This window comes from Primulina tabacum, chromosome 4 (genome assembly GCF_025594145.1).
Source record: "Primulina tabacum isolate GXHZ01 chromosome 4, ASM2559414v2, whole genome shotgun sequence".
NCBI classification, from domain to species: domain Eukaryota; kingdom Viridiplantae; phylum Streptophyta; class Magnoliopsida; order Lamiales; family Gesneriaceae; genus Primulina; species Primulina tabacum.
In genome coordinates this window covers 39,425,874-39,448,486 of record NC_134553.1, presented here as the reverse complement: position 1 = coordinate 39,448,486, position 22,613 = coordinate 39,425,874, and the positions used below count along the sequence as shown (strand labels likewise).

Genomic DNA, 22,613 nt, shown 5'->3' with positions numbered 1-22,613 from the left:
ATCTAACATTTACTTTATCACAACTAACTTTTATTTTTCGCATCTAACTTTTACTTTCTCGCAACTAACTTTTACTTTTCCGCAACTAACATTTACTTTATCGCAACTAACTTTTACTTTACCGCAACTAACTTATTAAATCAATAAATTTTATTTAGGCAATAGCGTGGCTCTGCCGGTTGTTCTAAATGAAATATAATGATTTAATTTAACATTTACTTTATGCAATTATTTATTTATATAGTTATAATAATAATCATAGGTACCATATATAAAATATCGGTTAATTCGGTATTTTATATAGTGGGAACTATATTATATTATGTGTGTTTTTAATTTTTTTGGAACCATTATTTATGGTGGTTTCTTTTGTTTTACTTTTAGTTAAACAATATTACATAAACCAAGAATAAATCCTCAAGCCTTGACAAAATTTATAATTTGTAAACTTCATTCTTGCATTTGGTAATCTATAAATTAATAAATTTAAACTCAAAATAACCTCTCTGAGGATCGATCTTGTACTTACGAAATATATTACTTGCAGACAACCTACACTTGGGTGAATTATTATTTAAGTAGTAGCAAGTTTTTGGTGCCGTTGCCGGGGAGGTATAAATTAAGTTTATATTTGTTAATTATGTTTTATTTATAAGTATTGTGTTGTTTTTTTTTTGTATGAGTATTTGGAGTCGAAAAAAAAGTGGTAGACTTATTCGAGTATCTGAAAATAATTTAAACATGGATGATAATTCAAATAATCAAGATAATGATAATAATAATAATAATAATAATAATAATAATAATAATAATAATAATAATCAAGAACATGATCAATTAAGAACACTTAGGCACCATATGAACTCTATTAGAACTAGTGTCCCATCAGGCACCATATGAACCCTATTAGAACTAGTGTCACATCTTGTTTAGTTTTTCCTCCTGATGCATCTAATTTCAACTTCAAACCTCAAATTATTCAACTTTTACATAATTTTCATGGCTTAGATTCTGAAAATCCATATTTGCATCTAAGAGAATTTGAGGAAGTTTGTAACACTTATAATGATCAAAATTGTAGCATGGATATAGTTCGATTAAAGCTTTTCCCTTTTTTTTTAAAAGATAAAGCTAAAACATGGCTACAAAATTTAAGATCAAGTTCAATAAGATCATGGGAAGAAATGCAACAACAATTTCTCAAAAAGTTTTTCCCTTCCCATATAACAAACTCTTTTAAAAGACAAATTACAACTTTTTCGCAAAAACAAGGAGAAACGTTTTATCAATGTTGGGATAGATATAAAGAATTACTTAATACATGCCCACATCATGGTTTTGAAACATGGAGAATAGTTTCTCACTTTTATGAAGGTCTAATACCTAAAGATAGGCAAATGATAGAATTATGTGTAATGGAACTTTTGAAGATAAAAACCCAAATGAAGCTATGAAATATTTGGATTCATTAGCAGAAAATGCTCAAAATTGGGATAATATAGGCACAATAGAACCACCAACAACTAAAAACAATAATTCAACAAATGGGGATGGTATCTATAATCTTAAAGATGATATATATATTCAAGCTAAACTTGCATCTTTAGCAAGAAAAATTGAGTCATTAGAAATGAAAAAGAGTGGTCAATTAAAAAGTATTCAAGAAATTGTTTGTCATAGATGTGATACACATGATCATGCTACAAAAGATTGTCCAACATTACCTTCATTTAAAGAATGTCTCCACGAACAAGCAAATTATGTTAACAATTATAAAAAACTAATACTAGATCCTTTTTCACCATCATATAATCCTGGATGGAAAAATCATCCTAATTTTAGTTGGAGGAATGATAATAATGCATAACCGTCACAACAATATTTTCAAAATAACCAAAATCATCAAGGTTATATTCCTTATGTTACACCTCCAAGAAAAAACTTTGAAGATGTAATTCATGCATTTATCCAAAAGCAAGAGTCTATCAATATTCAAAACAGTCAATCTATGAGTGATTTGAAAGAAACTTTTGCAAAATTTGCATCTGCACTTAATATTCATGAAAAAGGAAAACTTTCATCTCAACCTCAACCTAATCCTAAAAATCAAATTAAGAATTATAAAATAAAAAAATTGATCAAATAAAATCTGTTATTACCCTTAGAAGTGGTAAAATAGTTAATGATCCATATAGTAATGAAAACAAGGATCATTTAAAATCAAAGAGTAAGGATGATAATCCTGATACTTTTGAGAATGATGATACCTTAAATTTTAAAAATAATATGGTGAATGATAAATCATCTGAAATAGTAAATAAGTCAAATAAACCTCCACCATTTCCTCATGCATTAACAAATCATAAAAAACAAAAAAGTGATTCTGATATCTATGAAGTTTTTAAACAAGTGAAGATAAATATTCCATTATTAGATGCTATTAAACAAGTACCTTCTTATGAAAAATTTTTAAAAGACTTATGTACTGTAAAGAGAAAATTGCATGTGAAGAAAAAAGCATTCTTGGCTGAACAAGTAAGTTCTATTCTTCAAAATAATTCTAGTTTAAAATATAAAGATCCTGGTTGTCCAACAATTTCATGTATTATTGGAGAAAAAAAATTAAAAAAGCTTTGTTGGATTTGGGAGCAAGTGTGAATTTACTTCCTTATTCAGTTTATGAAAAACTTAATTTAGGAGAATTAAAACTCACTTCTGTTACTCTCTTACTGGCGGATAGGTCAATCAAAATACCTAGAGGTATTGTAGAAGATGTGTTGGTTCAAGTTGATAAATTCATATATCCTGTAGATTTTATTGTTTTGGATACACAACCAACAGAAGTACATAATGAAATTCCAGTAATATTGGGACGACCATTTTTAGCAATTTCAAATGCTTTAATTAATTGTCGAAATGGAATAATGAAATTGTCTTTTGGAAATATGACTCTAGAACTTAATGTGTTCAATTTATATAAACAACCAAGTATTAATGAAAATGAATATGATAATGAAATTGAAACAATTGTGGAAGAAAATATACAAGAAGAAAACTTAAATCAACAATCTGAAGTTTTTTCAATAGAAAGTTTTGAGTTTAAAAATAATTTTAAAGAAGATGATAATACAAAACTTGAATTAAAAGTTTTACCATTAAAATTGAAATATGTATTTCTTGGTGAAAATAAAACATTTCATGTTGTAATTTCTTCCACTCTTTTGCCAAATCAAGAAGAAGATTTGATTAAATTACTTAAAAAATATAAAAATGCAATTGGATGGACTTTGAAAGATATAAAAGGTATGAATCCTTTAATTTGTACACATAAAATTCACTTGGAAGAAAATGCTAAAACATATCAACAACCACAAAGAAGGTTAAATCCACATATGAAGGAAGTTGTTAAGAATGAAGTATTAAAACTATTAAACGCTGGAATTATCTATCCAATTTCAGATAGTAAATGGGTAAGTCCAACACAAGTAGTACCTAAAAATCCGGCATCACTGTTATAAAAAATGAAAAGGGAGAGTTATTACAAGCTAGGATTCCATCTAGTTGGCGTATGTGTATTGATTATAGAAAATTAAATGATGCAACTAGAAAAGATCATTTCCCACTACCATTTTTAGATCAAATTATAGAAAAAGTAGCAGGAAATTCTTATTTCTGTTTTCTTGATGGGTATTCGGGGTATTATCAAATACCTATATCATTAGAAGATCAAGAAAAAACTACTTTTACTTGTCCTTTCGGAACTTTTGCATTTAAAAAATGCCATTTGGTTTATGTAATGCTCCGGCTACTTTTCAAAGATGCATGTTAAGTATTTTCAGTGATATGATTGAAGAATATGTAGAAGTTTTTATGGATGATATAACTGTTTTTGGAAACTCATTTGAAAATTGTCTTAAAAATCTAGAAGAATTATTAAAAAGATGTGAAGAAAAAACTCTTGTTTTAAATTGGGAAAAATGTCATTATATGGTTAAATCTGGGATTGTTTTAGGACATGTGATATCTGAAAAAGGAATTGAAATTGATAAAGCCAAAGTTGATGTTATTGCTAATTTAACATCACCAAAAACGGTCAAAGAAGTTCGATCATTCTTGGGTCATGCAGGATTTTATAGAAGGTTTATAAAAAATTTTAGCATAATATCTACACCAATTTCAAATCTTTTAACAAAAGATACACAATTTGAATTGACTCAGAAATGTGAAAATGCTTTTAAAAAAAATATTAAATCTTTTAGTTACATCACCTATTTTACAACCTCCAGATTGGTCTTTACCATTTGAATTAATGTGTGATGCAAGTGATTATGCTATAGAAGCTGTGTTAGGACAAAGAAAAGAAAGAAAACCTTATGCAATCTATTATGCTAGTTGAACCTTAAATAGTGCCCAAATAAATTATTCAACTACTGAAAAAGAATTACTTTCAGTAGTATTTGCATTAGATAAGTTTCGATCTTATTTAATTGGTTCTACTACTATTGTTTACACCGATCATTCTGCCATAAAATATTTATCAAATAAACAAGATGCTAAGCCAAGATTAATACGGTGGATTTTATTGTTACAAGAATTTGATATTATAATTAAAGATAAAAAAGGAAAAGAAAATGTTGTAGCCGATCATTTATCTAGAATAATGACTGAATCATCTCATAATGAAATACCAACAAATGAAAATTTTCCAGATGATCAGTTGTTTTATGCTACTATTATGCCCTGGTTTGCTAACATTGTAAATTTTCTTGTGACAAATAAAATGCCTTCTCATTGGAATTCACAGGATAAGAATAAATTCTTGATAGAAGTTAAAAAATTTTATTGGGATGATCCTTACCTATTTAAGTATTGTCCTGACCAAATTTTTCGACGATGCATACCCGACAATGAAGTAAGTAATGTTATTAAATTTTGTCATTCTGAAGCATGTGGAGGTCATTTTTCATCCAATAAAACAGCTACAAAATCTTACAATGTGGATTTTATTGGCCGTCTTTATTCAAAGATACGCATTTATTTTGCAAATCTTGTGAAAACTGTCAGAAGATGGGATCAATTTCAAAACGAAACATGATGCCTTTAAATCCAATCATAATTATTGAAATATTTGATAGTTAGGGGATAGATTTTATGGGTCCATTTCCATTATCTTTTGGATATACGTACATTTTAGTCGCTGTTGATTATGTTTCAAAATGGATTGAAGCAATTGCATGTAGAACTAACGATCATAAAGTTGTTATAAAATTTTTAAAAGAAAATATTTTTAGCCGATTTGGAATACTTAGAGCAATAATTAGTGATGTGGTAAGTCATTTAATAAATAAATCATTTTCTTCTTTATTAAGAAAATATGGCATTACACATAAAGTTTCTACCCCATATCATCCTCAAAGTAATGGTCAAGTTGAACTTGCAAATAGAGAAATAAAACAAATTTCAGAAAAAACAGTTAATCCAAATCGAAAAGATTGGTCTTTAAGATTAACTGATGCATTATGGGCATATAGAATTGCATTTAAAGCATCATTAGGGATGTCACCATATATGTTAGTTTTTGGTAAGCATTGTCATTTACCGGTTGAACTTGAACATAAAGCTTATTGGGCAATTAAAGCATTTAATATTAATTTAGATGATGCATCTAAATTAAGAAAATTGCAAATAAATGAACTTGAAGAATTAAGAAATGATGCATATGAAAATTCAAAGATTTATAAAGATAAAACTAAAGCCTTTCGTGATAAAAATATTATGAGAAAGTCATTTGAAATTGGACAAAAAGTTTTGCTTTATAATTCTCGTTTGCATTTATTTACAGGTAAACTAAGATCGAGGTGGTCAGGACCATTTATAATCAAATTTGTTTATCCTCATGGTGCTGTTGATATTGAAAATCTTAAAAATAATGACGTGTTTAAAGTTAATGGGCAAAGACTTAAGCCTTTTATAGAAAATGAAATTCTTAATAATGAGTTTATGCCTTTATATGATCCACAATAGTTGTTTGATATTTTCATTTTGTTTTGCAGATTCTAGTTCATTTCCCGGTTAAGTGGCGTATAACGGTACTCCGTGACTGTTTAAGTCGGTTTCTTCAGTTTTCCCAAAATAATTGAAATATATATAATAATAATAATATGGATGCATGTATTATGAATCTTTGTAAATATTTTGCTTGTTTACCTGATAATGCGTTGAAAAAAATTTATAAAGTTAGATGTGAGCGGCTAAGGTTGATGATGTCATATGGCATACCGAATCATGTCCGTTTGATAATTGAAGCAAAAGTCCGATTGGTTGGGGAAGCAAGTGAATTAATAATAAGACATATGCCAGGATTTGGTAAAAGCACATATGCCAAAAAGCGAAGAGCTAAACGTATAGGTGGATGTCATAAATGTGCAAGGTGGACTTATAAGGGAAAATGCAAAAATGTTGGAATGACATCAATGAATAGAGAAGATAAAATTTTATTCATTAAGAATGTTCTGAGTAAAGAGCCTTTGGATAATTTTCTAGTGGTTCTTGATACGCATTCTAATGGGTACGCGCAAAATGAACTTCTTAAACTATGGTGGCAATTTCAATAGGAGGAATATCAATATGGACGGTGGAATCAGCCTTACAAAGATCCTACTATAGTAACGCATATCTATTTAGATAAGTAAATATATATATACAATTTCGTCTTGGGAATCTGACGTTAAAAGATCATGTTTGCCAATTTATAAGAAAATTGGATGGGAAGCATATCCTCGACTCATAGAAGGCGTTGAAGCCGTTACTGAACGTAAAATCAGAGGAAGATGTGAGCCACAATCACAACTACGCTGTATATATTTGTTTTAATTTTGTCATTTTTATTTTCTTTTAATAATAATAATTTCATGTTCAAATATTGACTTTTGGCATGTTACGCTTATAAATTCATATGCTGTGATCTAACAATTACAAAAAACATATTTTCTCAACATGTCAACGTCCACGGTAAGTAAAATCAAAAATATTTGTGTATTTTGTGGATCTAGTGCAGGAAAAGATTCAATTTATGAAGAAGTAGCAGAAAATCTTGGAATAACACTTGCTAAAAAAAAGATTCATTTGGTATATGGTGGTGGTGAAGTTGGCCTCATGGGAAAAGTTGAAAAAGCTGCGCATGCAGGTGGAAGTGAAGTTTTAGGCATTATTCCGATTACCTTAGCCAATCTTACAGGACCAACAATAGGAGAAGAAATGAAAGTGGACAACATGTATGAACGAATTACTCAAATGATTGAACATTCAGATGCTTTCATTGCTTTGCCAGGAGGTTTCGGTACTTTAGAAGAAATATTTCATGCTGTTTGTTGGGCACAATTAAATATCCACAATAAGCCAATTGGTTTGTTAAATGTTAACAATTATTATGATAAACTGCTATCGTTTCTTGATGATGTTGTGGAACAGAGATTTATTTCATTAGCTTCGCGAAGGATGTTAGTTTCTGCTACAAGTGAAGGTGAATTTATTGATTTACTGCAAGGATTTAGTCATGAACCAGATCCATCCTTATCTCAACTTAATTGGCCAACATCCAAAAGTAAGAAAAGAAAATTCATGTGATGCTAAACTTGTGATTCAACGGTATGTCTTAATATTTTTCTTTAAGGTGTGAATAATTTCTTCTTCTTCTCATCTTAGTTTTTTTATATAAAAATTAAAATATATACTTATATATAGTAATAATAATAATAATTTTTAGTTCAATGTCGAGTAAGGTGTCAGTAAAATGCACCTGAGACGCATTAGTTAATAATTATTGGAAAATCACAATACATTAGATTTTAATATTCATTATATTCAAAATATAGACTAAAAGAAAAATTAGTTTTTCATATGTACCAATTTATATATATTTTTTGATCAATTAATACAAAATGTATAATAGATGTGTTCATATATATATATATATATATATATATATATAATTGTATGTGTTTTCAAATAAAATAATTTCTAAAATTTTTATGAGAATATAGTTAAAAGATATGGTTTGTATGGTTGTTAACATGTATAATTGAAAGAATTCTTTTGTAAAAGTATAATATATACTCACACATCTTTTGTGAGTGAGTGGTGAGAAATGAGAAAACAATTAATAAACTTTTATTGATTATTAAAAAATGGTTAATTACAAGAATATAACTCCCCTAAAAAAAATATTTATTGAAAAAAGAAAAAAAGAAGAAGTAAATATATAACGGACTGCAAAATACTTTATTCATTGTAATTTTTTTAGATTTGATTGATGTACTATCAATGTGTTCTAAAAACATCAATATTGTGTTAAAAAAAAAAAAACAAACAAACAAAAAGATTTGTTTGTGCTAGATAAGTTTCAAAGGTAGTCGGATGTATCCGTTATATAAATGTTTATACATATATATATATATATATATATATATATTTATGGTAGAATGTTTGGAAAAAAAAATTTTATGTTATTGTAAAATTTTGCAGTCACGTTATTTAAAAAAAACAATAAAAAAAGAAAAAAATGGGGATTTTATTCTTTTTAAATTTTTCTATTTTGTTTTCAATATTAGTTTAATTAATTGTCTGCTTTAATACTTAGCCTTTTTCAATGAGAGTTAATATTCATTCCAACTCCATGAGTGAAAACTAGCTATTTCTTAAACATTTTGACCTGAAAGAATATATGGAGTTGAGGCTTTTACAATAATATTCTTGATATTATACATGTTATGGTGGGTGGTGTGAATTATCTTTTTGACTATATTATTATAAAAAATTTTGAAATTTAAAAAAAAATTATATATATATATTGTTACTTTATATATTATGTGAAAATAAGAATAATAATAAAAACACATTTAATTATATATTATTATATTAAACGAAAATATATATATATATATAAATCGGTATATGATTTTGTTTTTAATAAATATGTTTGTATTTGAATATATAAAAGGAATAAAGAATTTAGATTGTGATTTTCCGATAAAGTTTATTACTAAGGGACTAGTAATAAGATAGTGTGGGGGTGTGACGAAACTTAAAATTAATAATTTATTATATGTTAAAACCTGTATTTTAAAATTTAAGTTTCATTAAAATTATAAAATTATGTTATTTTAGTATTGTTTGTTTATATTTAATTGTCTTACTAAATATGTTTTATTTTCAGGTTTTCTACGTGTTGGTAAAATAATATAAACTCAAGCTAGAAAATTCAAATAGAGGTGACTCAAACATGTTTGGAATCCTTGAGAAATTATCTACAACTTTACAGAAGACATGATTGCCTAAAAAGTTCATTAAGATGATCAAATTGTGCAAATATCAAAAGGAGGACAAATTTACTTTTACTATGACCAGTATATAGTAAAAAAAATCATAACTATTTCAATATTTAACAAAATGAGGTGAATCAAGTGGCCAAATTAATCTACAGACAATTCCCCACATGTTTGCCGTTTTGAGCAGAGTCAAATTCGGTGATTAAAGTTGTGGAACAAAGCATTGAAAGAAGGGACATGGAATTGAATTTGGAGGAGACAAAGAATACTATTGCAACTACATGACATTAATAAAAATTTTGACCCTTTCTCTCGTTTGGCCTATAAATAGAGGCCTTGTGCTAGCTTGAGAATCATTCTATCTCATTGTAAAATATAGTGTGAGTGTGTATCAAAGTTCTAAGTTCCAATATATTTTCTTCCATGTTCTCAACTATGAGTGATATTTTAGTGTTGATCAAAAGTAAGCTTATGGCAAGCTAAATCTATTATGTCAAGGTGAAGAGGATGCATTCTTGGTGAAGTAAGATTGTTTATATTTTGTATATTCTTTCTTTATTTCTTTTCATTTAGCTAACTTATTTTTATTGTAGGTATAAAAATGAATTATTTGTTGTTATCAATTTACATCAAATGTTTGATACCATTAAAGTGATTATCTTGATTTGTTGTTTAATTTTGATACAATAAATATTTCATCACTTATTATTATTATTATATATATAGATATATATTTATATATTTATATAATAATATCATAACATTTCATTTAGACGATAGCTTGGCTCTGCCGGTTGATCTAAATGAAATATTATGATTTAATGCTAACATCTAACAATCTAACATTTATTTTATCGCAACTAACTTTTATTTTTCGCATCTAACTTTTACTTTCTCGCAACTAACTTTTTCGCAACTAACATTTACTTTATCGCAACTAACTTTTACTTTACCGCAACTAACTTATTAAATCAATATATTTCATTTAGGCAATAGCGTGGCTCTGCCGGTTGTTCTAAATGAAATATAATGATTTAATTTAACATTTACTTTATGCAATTATTTATTTATATAGTTATAATAATAATCATAGGTACCATATATAAAATATCGGTTAATTCGGTATTTTCTATAGTGGGAACTATATTATATTATGTGTGTTTTTAATTTTTTTGGAACCATTATTTATGGTGGTTTCTTTTGTTTTACTTTTAGTTAAACAATATTACATAAACCAAGAATAAATCCTCAAGCCTTGACAAAATTTATAATTTGTAAACTTCATTCTTGCATTTGGTAATCTATAAATTAATAAATTTAAACTCAAAATAACCTCTCTGAGGATCGATCTCGTACTTACGAAATATATTACTTGCAGACAACCTACACTTGTAAACTTCATTCTTGCATTTGGACCGAGTCATGAACTTCACCCTTCCCGATCCCTTAGTCGGCCCAACTCATGATTCACAAGCTTCCTGGCAGTGATGAGTGTGTTTTAATATTGAGATTGAAACGACCTTAACTTCTAAATTCATTTATTTAAACTAGTTTTTTTTTACAACTTTATAAATTCCTACAACATGCATAATTAATTTATCATAAATAAAATAGCATAAATAATCAAATAAATGAATTTCATACTATCAAGACTCGTGCATGCAGAAATAGTAAATAAAGCAATAAAAGTCTAAAATTAAACTAAATAAATTCTAGCATCCTATCAGTCTGTAAATAAAAACAATAATCCATAAAATTATTAAAATCTTTAACATATGTGGAATTTCAAGGTCCTCAGGTATGCACTGCGCCTCTCGGATGGCTCGATACTTCGCACCTCACGACTCAACATCATTATCATCACCTACAACCATTCAAACTTAGTGAGTCTATTGACTCATCTTGCTCAAACCTGATATAGCAAGTACATAATTATACAATTACATGCGTAGAAATACGTTTACTAAAAATAGGTTTGTCATGCAAGCATGAAACCTTCAAAAATATACAACTATCTAAATCATGCATAAATATGAACTTTTCCATCAAAATGACATTTTTACGTGAAGTTTGATCCTCGATACTGACAACATTAAATCGATTGATCAATCTATAAACCATATTGCTAGGCCTACGAGTTCAACGTCGTCCACTTCTTCGAGGATCCCTCCGACTATCATAAAATAACTTCTCTGATCACTTCTTCAACAGATCCATTATTATTGAGATTCTCGTCATCGCTTTCGACGGTTCACTCCCTTTTCATTGCAAGGTCACCGTTCCCGTTTTCAACGGATTCATTACTACTTTTAACGGACAATTCACATTCCTCAAAAAAACCTTTACTTTATCGTATTATAAAAGCATGCATAGCTTTCCATATTCGATGAAACTTTAAAAAAATGGCTTATGACATTCCTAGACATCGAGACTGCTAAAAATAGCATAAACATACACATGTTAAAACTTTTAAAAATAGCATATAACATGATATGGAATTATTTTAGGAAGTTGCAAACCGCCCCCAACTTTTCTCGAACCGATCGCACATGATTCAACTCTATACTTACCCGGACGATCCCAAACTTTGACTTAATGGTAACGACTCGATTTCAAAACTTTAAAAATATTAAAATTTCCAGAAGCTTGCTAGAAATTTTGTCTTAGGACCCACGTTTCAATAACGACTCGATTCCCTTACCTGACGATCTTTTACCTCCGTTTTCACGTTTTCGGGCAATCAAATTACCAAACTACCCTTCCGACTCGAGCCAAACCAAGACCAGACATTTATTTACACCTCATGACCCAATTTAAGCTATTGGAAATCTCCAATCCCCCGCCAAAACCCAAAAATGAGTAAGAACTTTAACCTAGGGCCATTTCGTCTTTATTTTGACACGTTTGGACATTTTACGACTCCGAACGGACCACGGTTTGAAACGACCTAAACAGGCCCTATAACTCTTCATTAGACACAACTTAAGCCCATGACCTAGGCCCTTTTGGACTCAGACAAGATGCCCTAAGCCCTAGACTCCACGAACCAGTGTTGTGCCGCATGAGCTCCTTGCGCGTAGCAGGGTCTCGCACGCTCCTACGATTGCTGCAGCCCTTGGCTTGACACATGACTCACAGCCCCTCACCATGACCCTAAAGCACGTCCCTAGCCCCTGGTCCAGCCCTTTCCACCGTCCCCTAGCCCCTAGAACCACACGCAAACAAAAACAGCCTAAGATGGCAGCTTGTGAACTCACGGCTACAGCGATGCTCCAGCCCATCCAAGCCTTGACTAACCCTGACCATGACCTTCCTAGGACCCTAAACCAACCCTCCAGACCATGGATAGGACCTCATGCAGCCCCCTTAGCAGTAGGAGCCCAAGCCACCCGAAGACCGCTCCCTTGGCTTTCACGCATGATGAGTGCAGGGTATTCCAGCACTTCCAGCCCCTATCTTGGCTCTTTACCCTTCACGATCTAAACCTAAATGTCTAGATCGACGCTTGAACTCCTTGGTTTGCATCCCTCTTTCAACAATTCTCAAAAACTTCAAGAATTCTTCATGAAAACGTGAGATGCACATGCATAAAACTTAAAACGATCATTGTCATGAACTTTCACACAAAAAAGCGAATACATGCAATAATATTGAGTGAATGGTGCACAAATAAGGATTTTAAACATACCTTGATCATTTGTGATTACGAATAACGAGCGACGGTGCGACGAGAGACAAACGGGGCTCGCAAATTCCTTCCCTCTTCGGCCATGGAGCTCTCGGCCACCCTAGGGTTTAGTGTGTGTGATTTGTGTCTGCTTCAAGTGAGGGAGAAGTGTGTGATTTGTGAGATTAACTAGGGTTTTAATTAAGTTGTTAGGTGAGCTTTTATGTTAAATTAAAGTCCTCTAATTATTTTAATTAATCACTACTAATCTAGGCTCATAAAGAGTTAATTAAATCAATAATTAATCCAATAGAAGTACAAATGATAATTAAAAATATTTGTTGTCACTAGTTTCCAGTACCGTAAACCCAAAGCTTCTCATTTTCTAGCAAAAGTTCTTTACCGATTAAGCTAGTCCCTTGCTAATTATAAATTCGCCACTTTTCTATTTTGGATCACTAAATCTCGAGTTTCAAATTCTAGGAATCTTATCAAAATCGTCCCTGATTCTCTCGCCTTAGCCGCACATCGCATATAGGATGGCAGAAAGTTCAAATTTATTACATTTGATCTACTACCAATTATTTAAATAAATTTTAATTAATTTTTTCATGCATGCATATGGTTAGTGTGTTCGAGTTTTCGGGCGTTACAGAGAGCTAGTAGACGATGGCATGCTCTGTAAATACATGTTTTGGATAAAGAAAATAGGGATGTGGGGGACTTAGGTAGGATCTTTCGACCTCTTTACCTTCATTTATCATATTTTCCGACCATTTATGCTTGTGCGTTTTCCATGTAGATGATCACATAATGAATGATGAGATGAAAGCGGAAATGAAATGATGAAGTTGAAAAGGAAGAGGGCCGAGGCTTCTTCCGAATACGTCGCGATCGAGCCCCTTCCCCAAAGTCTTTAAAGAATAAATACTCCCAGAAGGGAGAGGGTTCTGGATCAGATTCTAACCTCCCTTGCCCAAACTGGCCTTGAATTCCCTGCTCCCTCTAAGGCAAAAGAAAAATGGGCGGAGCTTCTCCCTTCCCTGAGCATAGGGCTCTAGGGCGGCCGAGTACCCCTATAGTCCGGGGATCTCCTTCCTATCCAACCCCAAGGGGCCTTATGCCTTGAAGATTCTCCAAAACTTGGTATATTCTGTGGATTTGGGGGTCTTTTCAGTTAGCCTCAAACTCGATAGTTGAAGAGTCAATGGCCCTTAGCTTCATGCAAGGTAGCCCTCGTCTAGAGCTCTCCGATTATTCAATCCACCTTTATTTTATTTCTAACTCAATTTTTTTTACAGAACATTGCCTGGGCTGGAGAGCACACACTTCAAACCCAAAAGCTCCGCTCCTCAACTCGGGCAAACTTTAAGAGCCTAGATGATATTTTGACTGGCACGATGAATTAACAAAACAACTAAAAAATAAAAAATTTGAGCATGATGAAGAGCTTCATTCCTCCAAAATAAGGATAAATGTCTCTTGATCTTGATATTAGTATCTATGATGTACCATTTGATGATGCAAACAACTCTCATTTGGACTGTCCAAGTGTTTATCACTTATCGAGTGAAAAATTCTGCGATTATAGTCGTACACCATGAATCCTTTGACCCGAGAAAACATGGAGACTCTGCATACTAGCACTGCACTTAGACTCATTTGCTGACTCCATTGAGAGCCATCAGGTGTCCAGGTTGGGTGTAGTTTTGAAGATATCCTATGTGATCTGATGAGTTAAAAGTGCAAGAAGTCTCTGGTCAGAGGAAGAGATGTGCTTTAGGGAAATGTGTTTTACCAGTTGCATATGTCGTATCACTGTTATTACTCAAAGATAGATCACATCATTATCGAATTCATTTTTAACTCTCGATATACCAATGGTTGGATATTTTATCGGGATATATGAGTTGAAGGGAGTGTATTGTACGCTAACCATAACTTAAGATTCTTACAAACACTATTAGTGATACCTAGGGGATCATGTGGGATGCTAGTAGACGCTCTTACCATGATCCGATGTGTGCAATCAGACTTTAGTTCTGATATTCTTGATCAAGGGGTTGATGAAAAGAATGAGGATAATTATGATAAACCTGAATAAAATAAATTTTATTCTGAATCACATGAAGCTGTGAACCCACAGCTAGCTATATCCCTAAACTATTGAGAGTTACACAAGTATTAAATTCTGTGTTATCGTTGAGATAATCAAATTCAAGGAGCTGAATTTGACGACTAAAATTGATGGAGATCAAATAAATAACTTATGAAGGTGTTTATAAGTGGATTTCATTGTTGGAAGTTTTGGAAGCTAGCTTGACTGTTAATTTTATGAGGAGAGTATAACTGTCTATTTTGGTGAAAGAGTTCACTGAACTAGCAGCTGCCTAAAATAGATCAGTGAAAATTTTGTCCTTCGAAATCAAAATTTCTATTTTCATTAAATGAACAAGATTTGTACACTCGATATATCGACGTTGTATGATCATCGAAAGAGACTATATTGAGTTCACAGTTATTTATTGTAGAACCGAGCGCTTGCCGCTTTGCCAAAAGCTATAGCTGGTGGTAATGATGCAACTTAAATCTTTTAAATCACGTAGCAGCTTAAGTACCACAGTTCAATCGCTCTTCCAGCATGAATAATTATTGCACCCAACAATCTCTCTCCCAATAATTTCACTCCTTGCAATCACTGGAAATCGAACCCGTGACCTTGGATCTTATACAAATTGTAGGATCGAGTGTTTTTCGCTTTATCAAAAGTTATAACTGATGGTAATGGTGCAACTCAAATCTTTTAAATCGCATAGCAGCTCAAGCACCACGGTTCGATCGATCTTCCAGTAAGGACAATTATTGCACCCAACATTTATTTAGTAAGTTTAGAATCTACTAATTAAATTATAGTGTTAGTAGTGGTGACTACGAATATGTACAAGATTCAAATGAAATATTTTAGAGGGGTATAAAATTGATTAATTAATTGATCAATCACTACAATAAATATGGGTTTTCGCGGCGCGCATATATGCTATTCGCAGCGTACAATGCACCCTGCACAACTATAAGCTGTTGAAAGTTTGAAGATAACAACGGCGTGTATCGCGCGGGGCAATTAATACTTTTGGCGGCGTGCAATGTGTGCTGCGATTAATATTATTTGTGGCGTTCTAACGCGCGCGGCAATTAAGAATTTTGGCGGCCTGCAATGCGCGCTGCGATTTGTATTATTTGCGGCGTTCTATGCATGCTGTCATTAGTAGTTTACCACGGCACGCAATGCGCACGGCATTTAGTTTTATTCACGGCGGGCAACGTGCGCTGTTATTGATGTTTATATTCAGAGCATTCACAGCGTGCAAATTTGCACGATGCAGTTAAAGTTATTCACAACAAAAAGTATATGCTGCTCATGACGGGTTTGTATTAAGATTTTTCATGACATGCGAGATGCGTGCTATTGAGGTGTTTGTATTAAGTTATTCACGATGAGTGCTACACGTTTCATTAAGGTCTATACATGTGTATATGTGTCTATGTATGTATATATGTATATCATGCATTATAAAGAGTTGACTTTATATGATATATACAACATGAGAATTTTAATTAATTAACTAAAATAAGAATCATAATTGTCAAGGATTTGAATCCTAGTAGAATTAAAATTGTGTATTTTATTTATATGTTATCAAATGTTGATAACATAAGAGATATAATAACAAACATAACAAGACAACTTTTGTCTCACAAAAATCGGCCACCACATAATTTGGAGAAAAATTTCGGCCACTTCCCTCCGCCGTGTCGCCGCCGCACCGCTGCCAAATTTTCAAAATTTCGCGCGATTCAATCTTGACGAAAATTTCATTTAGATCCCTAGTCTGATCTATACGGGAAATCCAGTCTCCGATCGTGGACCTTATTTGACGATCGAAGGAAGAAGATCCGTTCATAAGAATTTACAAGAAAGATCAACTCTACTAATCCCGGACTGGTTTGGTGTCCAACGTATTTACGTAAAGATAAACATATATAAACACCTACGAATGTTTTAAGTCATATGACGTCCAATGAACGTTTTGAAAGTAAAAATAAAAATTTTTAAACTTCCACTCCACTCTGGGTGCTAGAAAACGGTAATCTAACAATTATGTAATACATATATATTTTTACAAGGCAGTCACTAATTTTCTTGTGGTGAATGATCACAATTTTTAGGGATTTTAGGGACTCTTATCTCTAGGGATACATCATTATTCAGTCGTGCTTCCACTTTCTTCCAATCCGTTTTCTCCGGTAGTTCGAGCCTCCGAACGTAGCCGTGCTCCCACCAGCGGCTGCACATCCACTCCCTCGGCTGATCTCTTTGTTGCTTCCATTGACCACTGATCTCCATAATTTTTCCATTCTCAACACAAACTTGAATATTGTTGCTATTGTCTATTCCTGGTTTGATAATTTATCATTGTTAAATTCACTTTCTGCGGGGAAAAAGAAAAAAAATATATTGAGAAAGTCGTGAATTCGTTTAAAACTTTTTATAATAATATTAAGTTACATTCATTTTGTATTTGTAGAACAAATTATATCATCAAAGATACAATTTTTTCCCATAAGTTTTTATAAAATTACAAAATACACAAAATTAAATTGCAGAAAGTTTTAAACTAATATCGATATCTGTTTCTCAATATATATCCGATAATAATAAACAAGAACTACTCTTTGAAAAATCAATTAATTAGTACATTGATAAAGTATATAAAAATAACTTAACAATTTTTTCTTACAAAATTGGACACGTCAAAATGATTGGGAATGTAACAAAAATCATCCTGTAAGTTGAGTTATTTTTGGTTTTGTTCATTGAGTAGTCAAAACTTGGTCTCGATGTAAAATGTTAATACAACATTGGGATATATAAAAATCTATAATGAGATTGAATGCATATGTTGTGCTAGCAACTATCAATATTCAACCGTATTGATTTCAGCTTTGTTGATACAAAAGCACTCACCGAGAAGTTGTGCTATCAGAACATAATCAGAATCCGTTTGGAACCAGTCGACATTTTTCTTGTTTGAGTTATGGGGATTCGACAACAATGCATCTGCCTCAAATTCCCATAGAGGGAAAGCATCGGAGGGGTCGAAGAATTTACCAAACAACAACGGGCTGAAGAACGATCCTGCGCCGAAGATTTTATGCACTGTTGAATTCTCTTGGTTCATCAATGCTGCGAAGCCGTCTTCTTTCAATGGATGACACCATTTCCAAGGGTCCGAATCTTCGAATCGGGTCTCAAGTTGCTTGGAACTGGTCATTTAAGGTCTGATCAGAGCTTTATTTTCTTCAACGATGCTGAAGTAAATAAGGTTCAATTCATTTATATCATTGGACTTGCATTTAAAAAATCAACGAATAAATTCTTGGAGAATCTGTGATTGGCTGTAAAGATCGGGGAATATTTTCTTTTTGGATGTAACACATTATTAAGAAAGAGTGGTGAAGAAAAGTTTTAGCAAAATGATAAGAATATATGTTATATTCCACCACAACAATGTGAAAGGAATTAAGGGTGTTTTTAATTGATAGATTTGATCCAGAGTCAATGACATATAGATCAAATGGCCCCTTATTGGCCCAAATATGAATGGTCCGTGAATGACCCACTATGAGAATTTTTGAGGTAACAGCGACCATTAACTGATCTACGTACTAGAGGGTAATATATATCCTCGTTGTGTTAATTATTGGGTCAATTCTATTTATATAATTTTATATGTGAACAATAAAGTCCCAAATAAATTGATCAACTAATGTTTCGAGTTATTGGATTTTAATGTATCTAATATATTGTGGTGTTTTAATGTGTAGAAACGAAAATATAATTTCAGTTTTTATGATGAACTAGAACAAAAATATCAAAAAATAATGTCTATATGGGTCATGGTCCCCAGATCGCATGCAATCACATACCCTATTCTCTCTCATATTATGAAAATAGTTCAGAATAGAAAAATAAAGGACTCTCTCAAGGAAATAGCGCGTAAATCTAGAATATCAAGACACGTTATAAAGAATTCAGGATTATGGATTCAGGTATGTTTTCGCTTAAGGTTTCAGTCAAATTCTTGATGATTTAAAATGACGAATTCTGTGGTTTATGTGGATTTTTCACAACATGTGGTATCAGAGCCACTCGTGCTTGAATCATTGAGATTTTTTTAAAGTTTTAGATATTATTTACTTCAAGATCTGATAAAAGAAATTTTTTTTGGAAATTTTTTTTGCGGCTTCTGATCAGAAATTTTTTGATATGCCTTTAGATCAAGAATTTTGGTTGAAAAAAATCTTTTAAAATTTCAGCTTTGGTAAGAGATTTTTGTTGAAAAATTTAAGGATTCAGCAGAAGACTTTGATTTTTTATTCAACAAAAAAATTAGAGGAAAATCGAAAAATTGGGTTAAAATTTTTCATCAAAATCGCCCTAGAGCACGCCCAAGAGTGTCCAAGACAGTCGTAGACGCGCAATTTTGGGGCGTCCTTGCGTGCCCAGTACGTTCTGGACAGTACAAGCGCGCGATTTCAGGGAGCCTCTGCCCGTGTCGTACATAATTTTCCAGAAAAATATTTACGATTAGGTTTATTCGGTTTAAGATTAAATTCTCAATTATTCAAAGAATGATAAAATTATATGTATTTTAAAATAGATCGATTGAAATAAAATATCTCCAAAGCGACATCTTTTATGGAAATAAAGATTTTGGTATATGTGATTTATATGAGTATTGATCGGTCTCAAAGAAAGTTTTCGGTTTTTTATTTGAATAATAAACTTGCCCAAATAAAAGTCGTTATTTGACATGATCAGCGTTTGATTGCTGCACTAGGATATCACTCAAGTTAATCTTTCGTCCAAAGATAAAACATTAATGTTGTGTTCCGTATCCGGTTTAAGGGGTTTACATTTTTTGAATTTATTGATTATTTTATTTGGACATTTGGTTGAGCATGTATATTTGGTTTTTTGTTCTCTACTCGGATTTGACTCATGCGAATATTCACTAAACATAAATTCTATTTCTATTTTAAATGACTCGAACTTTAAATCATGACAAGAGAATTTACTGATAGTTCTCGGAGTCATAGTTTTGGACCTTGTGAGAAGGGATCTTCGTATCATTACTGATAATAGTATCTCTGATGACAAGAACGAGTTTGAAAGATGAGAGATGTCGAATCGCATGTGTATGATGATTATGAAGAGGATCATTATAGAAACATTCAGGAGCACAATATCCAGTGACATTGTTACTGCTAAGGTTTTCCTTCAAAATCTCGAAAAGAGGTCTGCTAAAAGAGAAAAGTTTGAAATCGGTATAATTTTGGCAAGCCTCGTTTCAATGAGATACATGGGTAAGGGCAACATAAGGGAGTACATTATGGAAATGTCTAATCTTCCTTCATGGTTGAAAGCACTGAAGCTTGACCTCTCTCAGAACTTTCTGGTACATCTGATTTTGATATATCTTCTTCCTCAGTTTAATCAGTTCAAGGTGAGTTATAACTATCAGAAAAAGACTTGTCTCTGAATGAGCTCATCTCGCGCTATGTTCAGGAAGAGGAAAGGTTGTGTTAGGATCGGTTGGGTGAGTGAAAGTATTTAGAAGAGGGGGTTGAATTAACACTTTACGATTTTCAAATCTTTTCGATGGGGTGAATCAGTTTAGTGATAAACTGAATTCGATAATCTTGTTGTCAATGTCAATCAGTTAATTTAAAGTGCAGAAATAAACTGAAAGACATATTGAATACTTGATAAATAAAGAACTCAAATATTTATGGATGTTCGGATACTTCAAATGCTCATATATTACCTCTTCTATCTCAAGGATATGATTTTCACTAAAAGTCTTTGATTAATTACAAAAGCTGTAATAACCCACTTTAATTTGATCTTAAACACTGCTAAACTGAAACTCTTAGTATCTTTAAAATTTTATCAGTACACAACTGATATATTTTTCTAAGCACAACTGATCTAAAAAGATTGTATATAGTAAAAATAAGTGCTTGTGCTAGTGCTCGAAATATAGCCTGAAAGTTATGAATATATCTGATAAAGCGTGAGCTTTTTGTAACTGAGAATGATTTGTTTGTTCTTGTTGTTGTAACTCGATAACTGTCACTTTTAATTATCACTTTCTTCTTAGCTGATCTTCTCGGCTATTTGTAGGCTTTGCTCTCAACGGCAATATTGAAAGCGTTTAAATGTCATATATCCGTTGATTTGTCCTAAGTAGACATGCCATCATTCTTCTGACAATCGTACATTGTGACATTCTGATATGTGGTGCTCTCACTACAAGTTGCAGTCTGCTCTTGTACAAATTGTCGGTTGTTGGCTATGCTCTTTAACTGATGACATGTCAAGCTGATTTATCAGTTGACTCTATAGCCAATTCGATGAACTGACTGTGTAACTAATCAATCTTAACTGATAGTTCAGTTTGTTACACAGCTTCTGTTAGCTTTAATCAGTTCAGTTGCCTTCGATTGTTTAGCGCAATTAATTATCAGTCGGGCAACTTCAGTTCAAGTCATTTCAGTTTAGTTACGTTCACTTGAGTTGATCAGTTCTGTATTCTTCAAACGCTCAATTTGTCAAACTCCGAAATTCTGATTCCAACAGGTTGAAACAAGATAAGATCAGAAGTGCTCATTATGCCTCTACCTCGAAAGATAAAGGAAAGAAAGGAAGGATAAGGAAGTCATAGATACACAACCTCCGAAGAAACAATAGACGAATCCTAGTGATTCTCAAGTTTTTTCAGTGGTAATGATGAGCATATAAAGAAGCAATGCACAAATTATCACGCTTGGTGTAATAAAAAACATATGCTTCTTAATATTTTTTGCTCGGAGGTTAATTTAACTTCAGTCTCTAGACAGATGTGGTAGATATATTTTGGTGTAAAACTCACATCATTGTGTCTCTCCAGGGTTTCTTGGATTTTCGAAAACCAAGTTAATCTAAAAGAATCATCTATGTTGGTGACAACAATAAAGTTGAAGTTGAGGCAATAGGGAAATTTATATTTTTGTTAAGACTGAAATATATTTGGATTTTTTAAAAACATTTATTGTATCGTCTTTTAGACGGAATTTGATTTCTTTTCTACATTGGACAAATCGGTTTATTCTTGTTCATTTGGAAATGGACTATTCAGTTCGTTTCATTATTCAAAATTGGTTGGTTCTATCTTTTTATTAAGATATTATAATCTTTATTCTTTGGATGTTATTGCTTCATTTAATGAATTCCTGCAAATAAGTAGAGACACTAAAAGAAAATTAACCAGTGAGAATTCAGCTATGTTATAATACAAAAGATTGGGTCATATCTGTTAGAACATTTCATGTTCGCAATCTTGATTCTTATGTTAACAAAACTTGTTATTTTATTTCTATGAATTTACCTAAGTTCGCAAAAAGTTACAGATCCTAAACTGAACCTATCGAGACGCAAACTGAAAGCGCCAATTGATTGCCCTAACTGAATCAGTTCAACTGATATATCAAAAACCAGTTCAACTGATGGTCCAGCT

The 22,613-nt window shown here is 31.8% G+C and overlaps 1 protein-coding gene and 1 non-coding gene across 2 annotated transcripts; both read right to left on the bottom strand.

The window, feature by feature from the left end:
* Positions 1–1,228: 1,228 nt before the first annotated feature.
* LOC142543999 (small nucleolar RNA R71) lies at positions 1,229–1,339 on the bottom strand. Its single transcript, XR_012819968.1, has one exon. It is a non-coding gene; the product is annotated as a small nucleolar RNA R71 (small nucleolar RNA).
* A 15,424-nt stretch (positions 1,340–16,763) lies between these two features.
* LOC142541631 (21.7 kDa class VI heat shock protein) lies at positions 16,764–18,516 on the bottom strand. Its single transcript, XM_075648119.1, has 2 exons — positions 18,020–18,516; positions 16,764–17,448 (listed from the first exon to the last, which is right to left on the bottom strand). The coding sequence occupies exons 1-2, from the start codon at positions 18,324–18,326 to the stop codon at positions 17,186–17,188; spliced, it is 570 nt and encodes a 189-aa protein (XP_075504234.1). The 5' UTR covers positions 18,327–18,516; the 3' UTR covers positions 16,764–17,185.
* Positions 18,517–22,613: the final 4,097 nt, after the last annotated feature.